The sequence below is a fragment of the Tachypleus tridentatus genome, chromosome 11, assembly GCF_004210375.1.
Source record: "Tachypleus tridentatus isolate NWPU-2018 chromosome 11, ASM421037v1, whole genome shotgun sequence".
NCBI lineage: Eukaryota > Metazoa > Arthropoda > Merostomata > Xiphosura > Limulidae > Tachypleus > Tachypleus tridentatus.
The window spans coordinates 11300568-11316139 of record NC_134835.1 but is presented as its reverse complement, the minus strand read 5'-3'; the positions used below and the strand labels follow the sequence as shown (position 1 = coordinate 11316139).

The 15572-nt window shown below is 32.2% G+C and overlaps 1 protein-coding gene across 6 annotated transcripts in view; it reads right to left on the bottom strand.

Moving 5' to 3' along the window:
* Positions 1–505: 505 nt before the first annotated feature.
* LOC143231671 (uncharacterized) overlaps positions 506–15572 on the bottom strand; it is a 126815-nt gene continuing 111748 nt past the window's right edge. For 4 of the 6 annotated variants that reach the window (XM_076466250.1, XM_076466253.1, XM_076466247.1 and 1 more), the window contains 2 exons: positions 15475–15568; positions 7601–9420 (listed from right to left, as the gene is read on the bottom strand). In XM_076466250.1, coding sequence (XP_076322365.1) covers positions 9399–9420; positions 15475–15568 — 116 coding nt within the window. In that variant the 3' untranslated portion in view covers positions 7601–9398. Of the gene's footprint in view, positions 2327–7600; positions 9421–15474; positions 15569–15572 lie in introns of those variants that run through there. The other 2 variants (XM_076466248.1, XM_076466252.1) reach the window with 1 other exon arrangement.

The window sequence follows — 15572 nt, the reverse complement described above, 5'->3', positions numbered from 1 at the left end:
TAAATTGCGGGCCAAGTGCGTTAAGGCGTACGATTCGTAATCCGAGGGTCGCGAGTTCGAAACCTGGTCGCACCAAACATGCTCGCCCTTTCAGCCGTGGGGATGTTATAATGTGATGGCCAATCCCCTATTCGTTGGTAAAGAGTAGCTCAAGAGTTGGCGGTGGATGATAACGACTAGCTGACTTCCCTCTACTCTTACACTACTAAATTAGGAACAACTAGAACAGGTAGCCCTCGTGTAGCTTTGGGCGAAATTCAAACATATAAATTGCATGAATTAAGTTTTTCTTTTATATTTCGAAAAGAGAGAAAATTTTCACTTGTAAATTATATTATCAGAAATACGTTTTCCCTTAAATACAATAACATCTTTCACTTATAACTTTTCTACTTTTGTTCTGTTTTTCTCGAAAGAAAAGTATGTAACATGATCAATATTCGTGTTCCTCTCAAAATATGTATTAAAAAACAATGATTTATTAATCAGTGAAAAACACTCTGAATTAGGTTAATGCTTTAGACTTTATTAAGCATATTTTTCTTTTCTAAACACTGAAAATATCGAAAGCCTTTATTACATACAGCAATACACAAAGTTAAAAATAACAAAACAGACTTGTAATAAATGAGGAAGTGACTGACCTATTGATAACAAAGATCGAATTTTCTTTCCTCTAGACGATATTAATAATTACCCTCCTTCTTGTGGATATTTCAACATTAGATATTCGAATGGAAACTGAACTACTGATCTTAGTTTTGGAATTTGTTTCTTCTTCCAATAGTCACAGTTACAACTTGATTTTTTAAACAAATTAAGGTGAATAGAAAGATGAAACTAAAACTAACAGACACAACATCTTGTTGTACTCTTGGCCTTTTGAAACTTTGCAAATAAAAATTGTCGAAAGTTCAAATTACAGTAGTTATAAATGGAACATTTAATCATTTTAATGGATATTAACAGCCACACATCTGTTGAAGTCGTTCTTTAATATAAAACAAGAAAGATATACATAGGATTCGATGAGTAGATTGAGAAAATATATCAACTGACTAGCTATATAAATTTACTTTAAGAAAAGGAATATATATTTACAGCAAATAACAGGCGCACAGTCATATTGTTTTCGCTATAATTTCGACAAATTCCAAAAATAACCATTAAAGATTCCCTGTAAATACTTGTGCATTGAAAAATTCATATAAATAAAAGAGCTTGCAACACATTTTCACGTTTCTAGTTAACATTTGGGTCATCATGGGTATAAATTTAGGGTTGTTAAAAGTCTAATTTTATATTATGTAATGGACTCGGTCTTAACCTTAAACGATTAATATTTTCTTTATTGATTATTTTAAAGCATATCTCGAAAACTGTTTAATATTAGTCTTTTTAAAAAAAACTGTCTTTTATTAGTAGTACAACATAGATTATGTTTGTGTTTGTTTTGTTTTCTCATAAAAGAATGTTCAAATCAAATTTAATTTCTAAAGAAAAAAAAAACACTTAAAAATAATGCACACCATGAAGCGGAAAGAAGTGCATTACGTAAGGATGCTACATGGAATACTGACTGTCAGAAGCAGTTCTAACTGAGCAGAACGTTATCAGCCACATACAAAACTACTAGACCTTTGCCAGCGCGTGCTTTTAACTCTTTGTAGCCGATAATACTTTATGAAACAGCGAGTAAAAGTAGGCCAGAAATGAAGTTCCACGTTACCCATGACTAGGGATAATTTCATTTAATTATTCTATAGAACAACTTAGAATAGCGAATGTTTAAACAGATTAAAACATTCCACTTAAATTTATTCTGTTTACTACAAGAATTTCCTATTTTTCAAGACGGTATGTCTCTAAGATAGTTCAGAGTTGTCAAATGTATTTACATTCGTCACGTACTCTTAATACAACGTAAAAACTCTATATTTTAAGAAATGTTTAAATTGAAGAATTGTTAAAACCGAAAATCTGTTTCGTGATACACATATTAATCTAAGAATGACACTCTTTGATAAACTACTGGGTCTTTTGTAGAACTACTTTCTTCAAACTAATTTTTCAAATTTATATTGCGAGAAAATCTTAATTTTGAAATGGAACGCAGCGAAACATTATAGAAATTTTGTTGCTGAAGCTTTGATTTATTAAAATTGCACGTTATCGTTCGAAACGTTGTGGTCAGAATTCCAATTCATAGTACTCGACTCTGACACCAGGAGGGTGATGACACTAGAAAACCCAGTAGAACTTGTTTCCAAGAACGATTCGTAGAACTTCTACAAAACCATCAGGTCAGAACTGACGCATGAATAACCTGTAATATTATAATGTAAAATACGTTATATTTTGTTTTCCTAATCAGTACGTACAAAATGGTTATCAAGCACAGCCATAATACTATTACAATTTATAATGTAATAAGATGCAATGAAAAATTACACTCAAACCAATAGCAAGAAGAAGTTGTCATAAAGAAAGGTTTTCAATAATTACGTATTATTTTTCTTAGCTGATGAATTAACATATAAAATAATTCATTAATGCTAAGTTTTACTTTCATTGATACATAACAAAATTATGATCTTTACTTTTCTACTGGTAGCTCACAAGTTTAGTTCAGAACAGTAAGTTATTTTTACACTTTCATTTTTCATGAACTGAGATAAAAATATAAATAAACGTATTACTTTTAATTTTAGCTGTTGACCTGAAAACAGCGTATTTCTAAAAATTTGTATGCATACGTTCATTCTCGAGTATAATGTTTAAATTAATTAATTATTTAGTTTGCAAGACGCTCGAACTTTGATCTTAAAACTTGCTCCGTAGGTAAAAATTTACAATGTCTTATGTCTATTATTAAAATAGGATATTTCAGGATAATCCTATCATTAAGAATCAGATAAAGTATTTTCAGTTGGACTACTAATGAAAGAGATATATTTTATGTTATCGTTACAATTGGCCGAATTCCGGTTGTTAATAGGTTCATTATTGTATTACAAATACAACAAAGTAAGTTAATGAAATTGTTGTTTTGAATTAAGCACAAAGATACACAATGGGGTATCTGTGTTCTGCCCACCACGGGTATCGAAGCCTGATTTTAGCGTTGTAAGTCCACAGACATACCGCTGAGCCACTTGAAGGCAAGTTAATAAATAAATGTTACATATAGACAGAAAAATGTAACAGTTCTTTCAACAATGGTGTAATTTGTCTTTGTTGTGTGAGTAGCTAGAAGGCTAATATTCTATTAATTTCCCAAGAAGTTACAAATTCATGTAGTGAAGCTATAATTAACTATAGAACCCCCAGACGTTTTAATTAAACTATTCATGCCCTAGACGGGATCACTTTTTGGGATCCAAGGACCCTAGTAATAAATGATACACACACAAAATAATGTTAAACAACCTTATAAATAATGTAATTAATCTTGCAGGAGTCATCCTCCTGTTATGAGAAATTTCTTTACGCCTATAAAGATGCCCATTATTCAAACGATGTGGAACATACTGCTGGTGAACTATGAAATCTAACGGATAATTTTAAAGTGCTGGACGTACTCCTCAAACAGTAATTTAATTTTCTATTTCGTAGAACAAAGATATGTTTCTTGGATTAAATTATAAACTTACATTAATTTCTTCGATTCAATTAATTTGGAACTTATTTTCAAACTGTAAAATGTTCCCCTTCAAATAAATAAGTTCATATTAATGTAGCTCTAGATTGGGACAATACTCATCTCGAACATAATTTTTTTTAACGTTTCATATAACATAGTTTATAACCGTATTAAGAGCACCGTAATACAAATGAAACATGGCCAGATAAGACGTTAGGTTTTGCCTATCGAAATAAAATATGTGAGCACATTTATCAATTCTGAAATTGTAAAAAAAAAAGTTATTTGCTGTATGTACGTTTGACTTATCGGTCGACTCAGATATTCTCTGAAATGAGAAACCACACGACATTCCTTAATGCATCTGAATTTTCGTTTGACAAGTGGCTTTCAAACCAAGAAACTCTAACTGTTCTAGAGACTATTTTTGATTTCGAAACTCTGGTCGATAGCGCGTTCAATCGCTTATCATACGAGTAACTGAGATTTATTTTTATTATTTCAACTCAATCATATTACAACAGACATTCAAGCCTAAGTCTACTTTGTTATATCTCTGGATTACAACAAAAAACGCCTATTCGTCATGAAAACGAATATCTCGTCATATCCAAATTATTATACGCTCTTCCGCGACATTAAACCAGACTCTGATCTTAAATTACAATTCACACGTATATGCAAACGTAATTTGAAAAACACAGTTAACTGATAAAATGAGAACTTGTTTGTTCCGATATCTTTTGATAAATAAGTGCTTTATTATGATAAAGCAGATAAACTTGTTTGGTTTGGTTTAAAATTCTCACAAAGCTACACAAGGACTATCTGCGCTAGCCGTCACTAATTTTGGACATTAAGTCTTGACGGAAGGCAGCTAGTCATCACCACCTACAGCCAACTCTTAGGTTACTTTTCACCAACTAATAGTGTGATTGACCGTCTCATTATGGCGCCCCCACGGTTGAAGGAGAGAGCATGTTTGGTTTGACGGGGATTCAAACCTGCGACCCTCGTATTACGAGTCGAGTTCCTCAACCATCTAGCCATACAAATAAGTAACTAAGATAATTGTCCAACAATTCTGTATGGACTAAATTTAAAACTAAAGGAAATATAATGTAAAATAATAATATCTTCCTAACTTAGATTTTGTTTTCTAAAATTCCAATAAAAATCGCTTAAAACCACAAGGCGTCACATGATTGGACAATCAAGCTGCAATGCGGACATAGTAAGATATTTAAGTAAGCGAGATACCTTCCATCAGGTTCAACAACTATGTCGGTTTGTAAATTGAAAAGTGGCTTGGGAAGAGGTTGGTTAAGGAAATCCTAAGTTTCTTTCTTAAACGAATGCATAGATGTTCCTATAACAAATAACTCCAAAATTACAATTGCAGGAATGTGTTGTCAATCCAGTAGAATCTTAGACACACAATTGTTAAACAATAACACAAAGTATATTGTGATAGGGGACCTCAATTCTAAACACACAAATCCTGGATGTCGAAGAACATTACCAAGTGGATCTCGTTTACTACGAATCCTCAAAAATACAAACTTAGCACTTTTAATTGAGTTGATCGAACTCACTGGTGCACACGCACAAATTACGAAGAAATATTAGATCTAGATATATCATTCTCTAATTCAAGTTTAAAATGTATATAATTTGATGTTGAACAGGACACAGACAGCCACCGCTTTACTACGTGGTGTAAGTTCGATATCGCCCCAACCAGAGTAAACCAAAACGTCAAATAAAACTTAACCATTATTAGCAGACCAGCAACAGTAAAAAACAAAACTATATAAATCATTACCAGCTTTGAGATCACAATACATGTGTATTACCAAGCAATAACTGAATGTATCATTACAGCAGTAGAAATAGCTATCCCAAAACAACACGATCACACAAAAGTAAACTCATAAAAACTAAACAAAATCATAAAAGATATGATCAAATTCAGACTCAGATGAAGTTGACGAAACTTAAACACAAGAGATACGTCTCTGAGACCACAGGTAAATGCACTGCGTAACAAAATTAGAAATAAAATATAAACAATAAAACAACAAAATTGGGATATTTATTGCAGTACCTTGAACGAAGACTCACACAAAACAAAAAAATATGAAAATCGTACCCAACACTGGTCCAAGGAAACGAAACACCAAATAGTAGCACGTAACAATCGAAACTATTAGAAGAATACCTTCAAAGTACTTTTCAAATACAAAATTATCCACATGTGAATAATTATTACCGCAACAAGGTGAACAATAAATTATCTTGACGATCGCAGGAAATGATAGTTTCAATTCCGTTTTGTTCGCTAAAGCCTCTGGTCTAGAATACGTTTTGGAAGCGTGTTTAATAAACTGACTTGTTGATTTTCGTTCGTTACTTGCACGGATTTTGTATCTATAGCTAATGGAAAAGTATATTATTTCCTATGTAAAAACATTCTTTTCCCAAGCGTTTACCATTATGGGCACAACACTATTAAAACACTTCTCTTGAGCTCACCACTTTCTTTCGGGAAGGTTATTTTATCTCTTCTCTCAGAACCTGTGTAAAAGTGAAAGGTATCGATCAGCTCTTTGCGAGACACACCAATTTAAAGGTGTGATGAAGAAAGAAAAAAATGTAATCATCACCCGGTATTCCCCCTCCCAACTACTAACCGGGCCCGACGTAGCTCAATTTCGGTGACCATACGAGAACCGTGGCTTTTCCACGTGATATGAACGATGACACTTTTATTTCGTTTCTTTTGGATGTTTTAAGTATTTCCCTGAGAGGAAATCGTTGTTCCAGCTTAAAATTTCGTAGTTGTGAAACACAAAAGATGCTTTAGAAATTCACTGTTACTGGAGGACACTGGAAAGTGTAGCATGAGTCATAATAACTCTAGCGTGGGTTCTCATACCCGGAAGTACGCAATTGTCATTTCGAGGGGTGAAAACTTTCGCACACAGGCGTGTGTGCATTGACTGACATGCAACACTTAATTGATCAATTAGGCCTCTGAGAACTTTCTCAAACGGCTTTTAGTCACATGTTGGGGTTTAGTCTTCGTTATATTTCCAGTTAATTACAGAATATACTGCATTTCATACAGTTACACTATTCGTTTTCTCCTGTTTAATTTTCGAGTTAATTCGTGAATTTCTGTAGCTGTATTATATATATGTGGACCCCCAATGGCTCTGCGGTATGTCTGTGGACTTTCGACGCTAAAAACCGGGTTTCGATACCAATGGTAGGCATATCAAAGATAGCCTATTTTGTAGCTTTATGCTTAATTCAAAACAACAACAATTTATATATGAAAAACTTGAAATGTTTACGTAAATTCTGTTAGAAATGTATGACTAGACGTGTAAAATTTTCAAAATGATGAAATTATGCAAATAGTTCAAGTTATTTCTTAACTGCAAATAAATTGCGGGCCAAGTGCGTTAAGGCGTACGATTCGTAATCCGAGGGTCGCGAGTTCGAAACCTGGTCGCACCAAACATGCTCGCCCTTTCAGCCGTGGGGATGTTATAATGTGATGGCCAATCCCCCTATTCGTTGGTAAAAGAGTAGCTCAAGAGTTGGCGGTGGATGATAACGACTAGCTGACTTCCCTCAACTCTTACACTACTAAATTAGGAACAACTAGAACAGGTAGCCCTCGTGTAGCTTTGGGCGAAATTCAAACATATAAATTGCATGAATTAAGTTTTTCTTTTATATTTCGAAAAGAGAGAAAATTTTCACTTGTAAATTATATTATCAGAAATACGTTTTCCCTTAAATACAATAACATCTTTCACTTATAACTTTTCTACTTTTGTTCTGTTTTTCTCGAAAGAAAAGTATGTAACATGATCAATATTCGTGTTCCTCTCAAAATATGTATTAAAAAACAATGATTTATTAATCAGTGAAAAACACTCTGAATTAGGTTAATGCTTTAGACTTTATTAAGCATATTTTTCTTTTCTAAACACTGAAAATATCGAAAGCCTTTATTACATACAGCAATACACAAAGTTAAAAATAACAAAACAGACTTGTAATAAATGAGGAAGTGACTGACCTATTGATAACAAAGATCGAATTTTCTTTCCTCTAGACGATATTAATAATTACCCTCCTTCTTGTGGATATTTCAACATTAGATATTCGAATGGAAACTGAACTACTGATCTTAGTTTTGGAATTTGTTTCTTCTTCCAATAGTCACAGTTACAACTTGATTTTTTAAACAAATTAAGGTGAATAGAAAGATGAAACTAAAACTAACAGACACAACATCTTGTTGTACTCTTGGCCTTTGAAACTTTGCAAATAAAAAATTGTCGAAAGTTCAAATTACAGTAGTTATAAATGGAACATTTAATCATTTTAATGGATATTAACAGCCACACATCTGTTGAAGTCGTTCTTTAATATAAAACAAGAAAGATATACATAGGATTCGATGAGTAGATTGAGAAAATATATCAACTGACTAGCTATATAAATTTACTTTAAGAAAAGGAATATATATTTACAGCAAATAACAGGCGCACAGTCATATTGTTTTCGCTATAATTTCGACAAATTCCAAAAATAACCATTAAAGATTCCCTGTAAATACTTGTGCATTGAAAAATTCATATAAATAAAAGAGCTTGCAACACATTTTCACGTTTCTAGTTAACATTTGGGTCATCATGGGTATAAATTTAGGGTTGTTAAAAGTCTAATTTTATATTATGTAATGTTCTTGGTCTTAACCTTAAACGATTAATATTTTTTATTGATTATTTTAAAGCATAGCTCGAAAACTGTTTAATATTAGTCTTTTTTAAAAAAACTGTCTTTTATTAGTAGTACAACATAGATTATGTTTGTGTTTGTTTTGTTTTCTCATAAAAGAATGTTCAAATCAAATTTAATTTCTGAAGAAAAAAAAAAACACTTAAAAATAATGCACACCATGAAGCGGAAAGAAATGCATTACGTAAGGATGCTACATGGAATACTGACTGTCAGAAGCAGTTCTAACTGAGCAGAACGTTATCAGCCACATACAAAACTACTAGACCTTTGCCAGCGCGTGCTTTTAACTCTTTGTAGCCGATAATACTTTATGAAACAGCGAGTAAAAGTAGGCCAGAAATGAAGTTCCACGTTACCCATGACTAGGGATAATTTCATTTAATTATTCTATAGAACAACTTAGAATAGCGAATGTTTAAACAGATTAAAACATTCCACTTAAATTTATTCTGTTTACTACAAGAATTTCCTATTTTTCAAGACGGTATGTCTCTAAGATAGTTCAGAGTTGTCAAATGTATTTACATTCGTCACGTACTCTTAATACAACGTAAAAACACTATATTTTAAGAAATGTTTAAATTGAAGAATTGTTAAAACCGAAAATCTGTTTCGTCATACACATATTAATCTAAGAATGACACTCTTTGATAAACTACTGGGTCTTTTGTAGAACTACTTTCTTCAAACTAATTTTTCAAATTTATATTGCGAGAAAAACTTAATTTTGAAATGGAACGCAGCGAAACATTATTGAAATTTTGTTGCTGAAGCTTTGATTTATTAAAATTGCACGTTATCGTACGAAACGTTGTGGTCAGAATTGCAATTGATAGTACTCGACTCTGACACCAGGAAGGTGATGGCACTAGAAAACCCAGTAGAACATATTTCCAAGAACGATTCGTAGAACGTCTACAAAACCATCAGGTCAGAACTGACGCATGAATAACCTGTAATATTGTAATGTAAAATACGTTATATTTTGTTTTCCTAATCAGAACGTACAGAATGGTTATCAACTATAGCCATAATACTATTACAATTTATAATGTAATAAAATGCAATAAAAATATACACTCAAACCAATAGCAAGAGGAAGTTGTCACAAAGAAAGGTTTTCAATAATTACGTATTATTTTTTTGAGCTGATGAATTAACATACAAAATAATTCATTAATGCTAAGTTTTACTTTCATTGATACATGACAAAATTATGCTCTTTACCTTTCTACTGGTAGCTCACAACTTTAGTTCAGTACAGTAAATTATTTTTACACTTTCATTTTTCATGAACCAAGTTAAAAATATAAATAAACATGTTACTTTTAATTTTAGCTGTTGAACTAAAAACAGCGTATTTCTAAAAAAATTATATGCATACGTTCATTCTCGAGTATAATGTTTAAATTAATTAATTATTTAGTTTGCAAGACGCTCGAGCTCTGATTTAAAAATTTGCTCCGTAGTGAAAAATTTACAATGTCTTATGTCTATTAACAAAATAGGATATTTCAGGATAGTCCTATCATTAAGAATCAGATAAAGTATTTTCAGTTGGACTACTAATGAAAGAGATATATTTTATGTTATCGTTACAATTGGCCTAATTCCGGTTGTTAATAGATTCATTATTGTATTACAAATACAACAAAGTAAGTTAATGAAATTGTTGTTTTGAATTAAGCACAAAGATACACAATGGGGTATCTGTGTTCTGCCCACCACGGGTATCGAAGCCTGATTTTTAGCGTTGTAAGTCCACAGACATACCGCTGAGCCACTTGGAGGCAAGTTAATAAATAACTTTTAAATCTAGACAGAAAAATGTACCACAGTTCTTTCAACAATGGTGTAATTTGTCTTTGTTGTGTAAGTAACTAGAATGCTAATATTCTATTAATTTCCCAAGAAGTTACAAATTAATGTAGTGAAGCTATAATTAACTATATAACCCCCAGACTTTTTAATTAAACTATTCATGTCCTAGACGGGATGACTTTTTGGGATCCAAGGACCCCAGTAATAAATGATACACAAACAAAATAATGTTAAACAACCTTATAAATAATGTAATTAATCTTGCAGGAGTCATCCTCCTGTTATGAAAAATTTCTTTACACCTATAAAGATGTCCATTACTCTAACTATGTGGAACATACTGCTGGTGAACTATGAAATCTAACAGAAAATTTTAAAGTGCAGGACGTACTCCTCAAACAGTAATTTAATTTTCTATTTCGTATTACAAAGATATGTTTCTTGGATTAAATTATAAACTTACATTAATTTCTTCGATTCAATACATTTTGAACTTATTTTAAAACTGTAAAATGTTCCCCTTCAACTAAATAAGTTCATGTTAATATAGCTGTACTTTCTTTTTTTACACTTATTACAAACTGTAACGAATTTGATAATTATTAGTTGTCTATAGATTGGGACAATACTCATCTCGAACATAATTTTTTTTAACGTTTCATATAACACAGTTTATAACCGTATTAAGAGCACCATTATACAAATGAAACATGGCCAGATAAGACGCTAGGTTTTACCTATCGAAATAAAATATGTGAGCACATTTATCAATTCTGAAATTGCAAAAAAAAAGTTATTTGCTGTATGTACGTTTGACTTATCGGTCGACTCAGATCTTCTCTGAAATGAGAAACCACACGACATTCCTTAATGCATCTGAATTTTCGTTTGACAAGTGGCTTTCAAACCAACAAACACTAACTGTTCTAGAGACTATTTTTGATTTCGAAACTTTGGTCGATAGCGCGTTCAATCGCTTATCATACGAGTAACTGAGATTTATTTTTATTATTTCAACTCAATAATATTATAACAGACATTCAAGCCTAAGTCTACTTTGTTATATCCCTAGATTACAACAAAAAAAAAACGCCTATTCGTCAGAAAAACGAATATCTCGTCATATTCAAATTATCCTAGGCTCTTCCGCCACATTAAATCAGACTCTGATCATAAAATATAAATCACACGTATATGCAAACGTAATTTGAAAAACACAGTTAACGGATAAAATGAGAACTTGTTTGTTCCGATATCTTTTGATAAATAAGTGCTTTATTATGATAAAGCAGATAAACTTGTTTGGTTTGGTTTAAAATTCTCACAAAGCTACACAAGGACTATCTGCGCTAGCCGTCACTAATTTTGGACATTAAGTCTTGACGGAAGGCAGCTAGTCATCACCATCTACAGCCAACTCTTAGGTTACTTTTCACCAACTAATAGTGTGATTGACCGTCTCATTATGGCGCCCCCACGGTTGAAGGAGAGAGCATGTTTGGTTTGACGGGGATTCAAACCTGCGACCCTCGTATTACGAGTCGAGTTCCTCAACCACCTAGCCATACAGATAAGTAACTAAGATAATTGTCCAACTATTCTATATGGACTAAATTTAAAACTAAAGGAAATATAATGTAAAATAATATCTTCCTAACTTAGATTTTGTTTTCTAAAATTCCAATAAAAATCGCTTAAAACCACAAGGCGTCACATGATTGGACAATCAAGCTGCAATGCGGACACAGTAAGATATTTAAGTAAGCGAGGTACCTTCCATCAGGTTCAACAACTATGTCGGTTTGTAAATTGAAAAGTGGCTTGGGAAGAGGTTGGTTAAGGAAATCCTAAGTTTCTTTCTTAAACGAATGCATAGATGTTCCTATAACAAATAACTCCAAAATTACAATTGCAGGAATGTGTTGTCAATCCAGTAGAATCTTAGACACACAATTGTTAAACAATAACACAAAGTATATTGTGATAGGGGACCTCAATTCTAAACACACAAATCCTGGATGTCGAAGAACATTACCAAGTGGATCTCGTTTGGTACGAATCCTCAAAAATACAGAAATAGCAGTTTTAATTGAGTTGATCGAACTCACTGGTGTATACGCACAAATTACGAAGAAATATTAGATCTACGTATATCCTTCTCTAATTCAAGTTTAAAATGTATATAATTTGATGTTGAACAGGACACAGACAACCACCATTTTACTACGTGGTGTAATTTCGATATCGCCCCAACAGAGTAAACCAAAACCTCTAATAGAACTTAACCATTATTAGCAGACCAGCAACAACAATAAACAAAACTATATCAATTATTATCAGCTTTGAGATCACAAGACATAGATGTGTATTACCAAGCAATAACTGAATGTATCAAACAGCTATCCCAAACAACAAAATCACACAAAAGTACACACACAAATAACATAATAGATATGATCAAAGACAGACTCAGATGATGAAAACGAAACTTAAACACAAGAGATACGTCTCTGAGACCACAGGTATATGCACTACGTAACAAAATTAGAAATAAAATATAAACAATAAAACAACAAAATTGGGATATTTATTGCTATATCTTAAACGAAGAACAAAACTAAAACAATTCTGGGTCATCTAAAAAGACTCACAGAAAACAAAAAAATATGAAAATCCTACCCAACACCGGTCCAAGGTAACGAAACATTCAAATACTAGCACGTAACAATCGGAAGTATTAGAAGAATACCTTCAAAGTACTTTTCAAATACAAAATTATCCCCATATGAATAATTATTACCGCAACAAGGTGAACAACAAGATTCAACAAAACAAAAACGTCCTTACACCATTCTTCCTGGTTACACAGCCACCACAAACGACAAAATTCAACAAAACAAAGACATCCTTACACCATTATTCCTGGTTACACAGCCACCACAAAAATTTAACAAAACAGAGACATCCTTTACCATTCTTCCTGTTTGTTTACACAGTCACCATAAACTACAAAATTCACCAAAATAAAGTCATATTTACATCATTCTTCCTGGTTACACAACCACCATAAACAACAAAATTTAACAAAACAATCATCCTTGCACCATTTTTCCTGGTTACACATCTACTGCAAACAACAAAATTCAACAAAACAAAGACATCCCTATACCATTTTTACTGGTTACATAGCAACATAGCAACGACAGAAGGAACCACCGAAACCATGGAAGAATATACGACAATTATAACAACGACACAAATATATATGTAGCTATAAAATACAACGGATTCCAACAACATACAAGTAATAGTACTCGAAAATGGAACTCAGTTTTTACTTGAACATCTCAAGGCATTTTTCAACATTTCCCTAAAGACAGGGTATATCCATGTGTCTCTTGGAAGTAAGCGAATATTCTCATGTTTTTTTATGGGAATGGAAACCAGCGAAATGTCAAAAGTTTAAAAACCAGTCAACCTGACCAGTTGCGTAGGAAAAATTTTATAAATAATAATAAATGAAAATTTAACTTTTTACCTATAACTCAACACTAAATTACTGGAAATACAAAACGGTTTAAGAAAATTTTAGCAAACAACAGATTATTTAGTTAGATTGACTAAAACCGTAATAGATAGTTTGTGTTCGTGATTTATAGAAGGCTTTCGACACGATCTTGCACTCAGGTCTAAGTTCCCGGATGTTAGAGGTATTATTCCCTGGTTATGAAATTTTCTAAAAGAATAAAAGAAATGTATTGTAAATGTCGAGGTCGCAACTGGAAGCATTTTACTCCTGAGAGATAGGTAGTTTTTCCCCATCTTCTTCGTAATGAAGCGACATCTCATTAAACGACCAAAATGTCCGCTTCACTTCACAATTTATAGACGATATAGCTATTTGGAAGCGTTCCGAGACGCCATCTACAGCAATCACAAATTCACAGCCCTCATTAAATAACGTCTCTGAATACTCTTCTAAAAAACAACCGAATACAAATTAATATACCAAAAACACACATTTTAGTTTGGCAAAACTAAAGAAACTAATTAAAATTATTTTCAACTTCTATCTTAAGGGGAATATTTCTCCAAACAGCTACATCTTTAAAATTTCTTAATCCCACCCATGATAAAAAAATTAACCTCGCTAACATATAAACGAAACCTCTAACAAATTCTGCCAAAGAATAAATCAGATTATAAATGTGCCAGGAAAAAATAAAGGAGCAACATTCACTAACGTATTAAAAATAAACAAACATTACATACAACCAATTACAGAATCAATATTGCACCTAACAAAATTAAAATTAAACTACAGAACAATAAATTGCAATACTTACTAGCGCATATAAAGTTTACCTCTCAACAAACTTTAAATTCCTATATAAATATGTAAACATAAAACCGCTCCATGACAAACTTATAACTAAATAATTCACATAATTTAAAAAAAACAACATATTTAAAAAGGAAACGTTACGTACATTACAGAGTTATATTGTACAATGAACATAAGTACTTGTCACCCTTAAAGACGTACTAAAAGTTTAGTAATACGCTAAACCTACATAATTCATCATATTGTTGTTTTATCTTATTGTGTATTAAAAGAGCATTTATGTAAATACATTTAGAATAAGCCAACAATATGAAAACTATTGGAATATGTGGACTGTTCGTGTGGCGAATATGTCTCCCCCAGTGTGAGTGATGAACGCTACAACACTAATGTGCATGGCCCTTAGAGGGGTTTTGAATTCATATCAGCGAACATTTGTGGAAACAATGCCTTCTTTTGTAGTGTGTTCAACATATAACAGTCGTCCCAAACATAAATTTATTAATAACACCATAAATACCGAAGGATAAAGTCAAGACTGTACCTGACCCTCCCAGGTCCACCCAAAGGACCTAAGTATAGATAACTAGAAACAAAAAAGTTTTATTGTAGAAACTGGATATTATCAATTGCAATACGAAACCAGTATTTTTATGTATTTGTGGCTTTATTTAGTTGTTTTAACAACAATGAACAACAAGTTTTTTGTTCTGATTTCTATTTTCCTCACACAATGAAGTTTTTATTGTAATTCTTTCCATTCTTTATTTTGCTATATTGCATAATTAAAGAAAACGTATATAACTGAACAAAAGTCAATGAATATAAATGTACCGCTTACCCGTTTATTCCCACGAATAACAATGTCGCGTTTAAGAGGATTAAGCCAAAGCAAGATGAAATACTTGAACTGCCATCTGGTGACTGGTGATTTCCTGC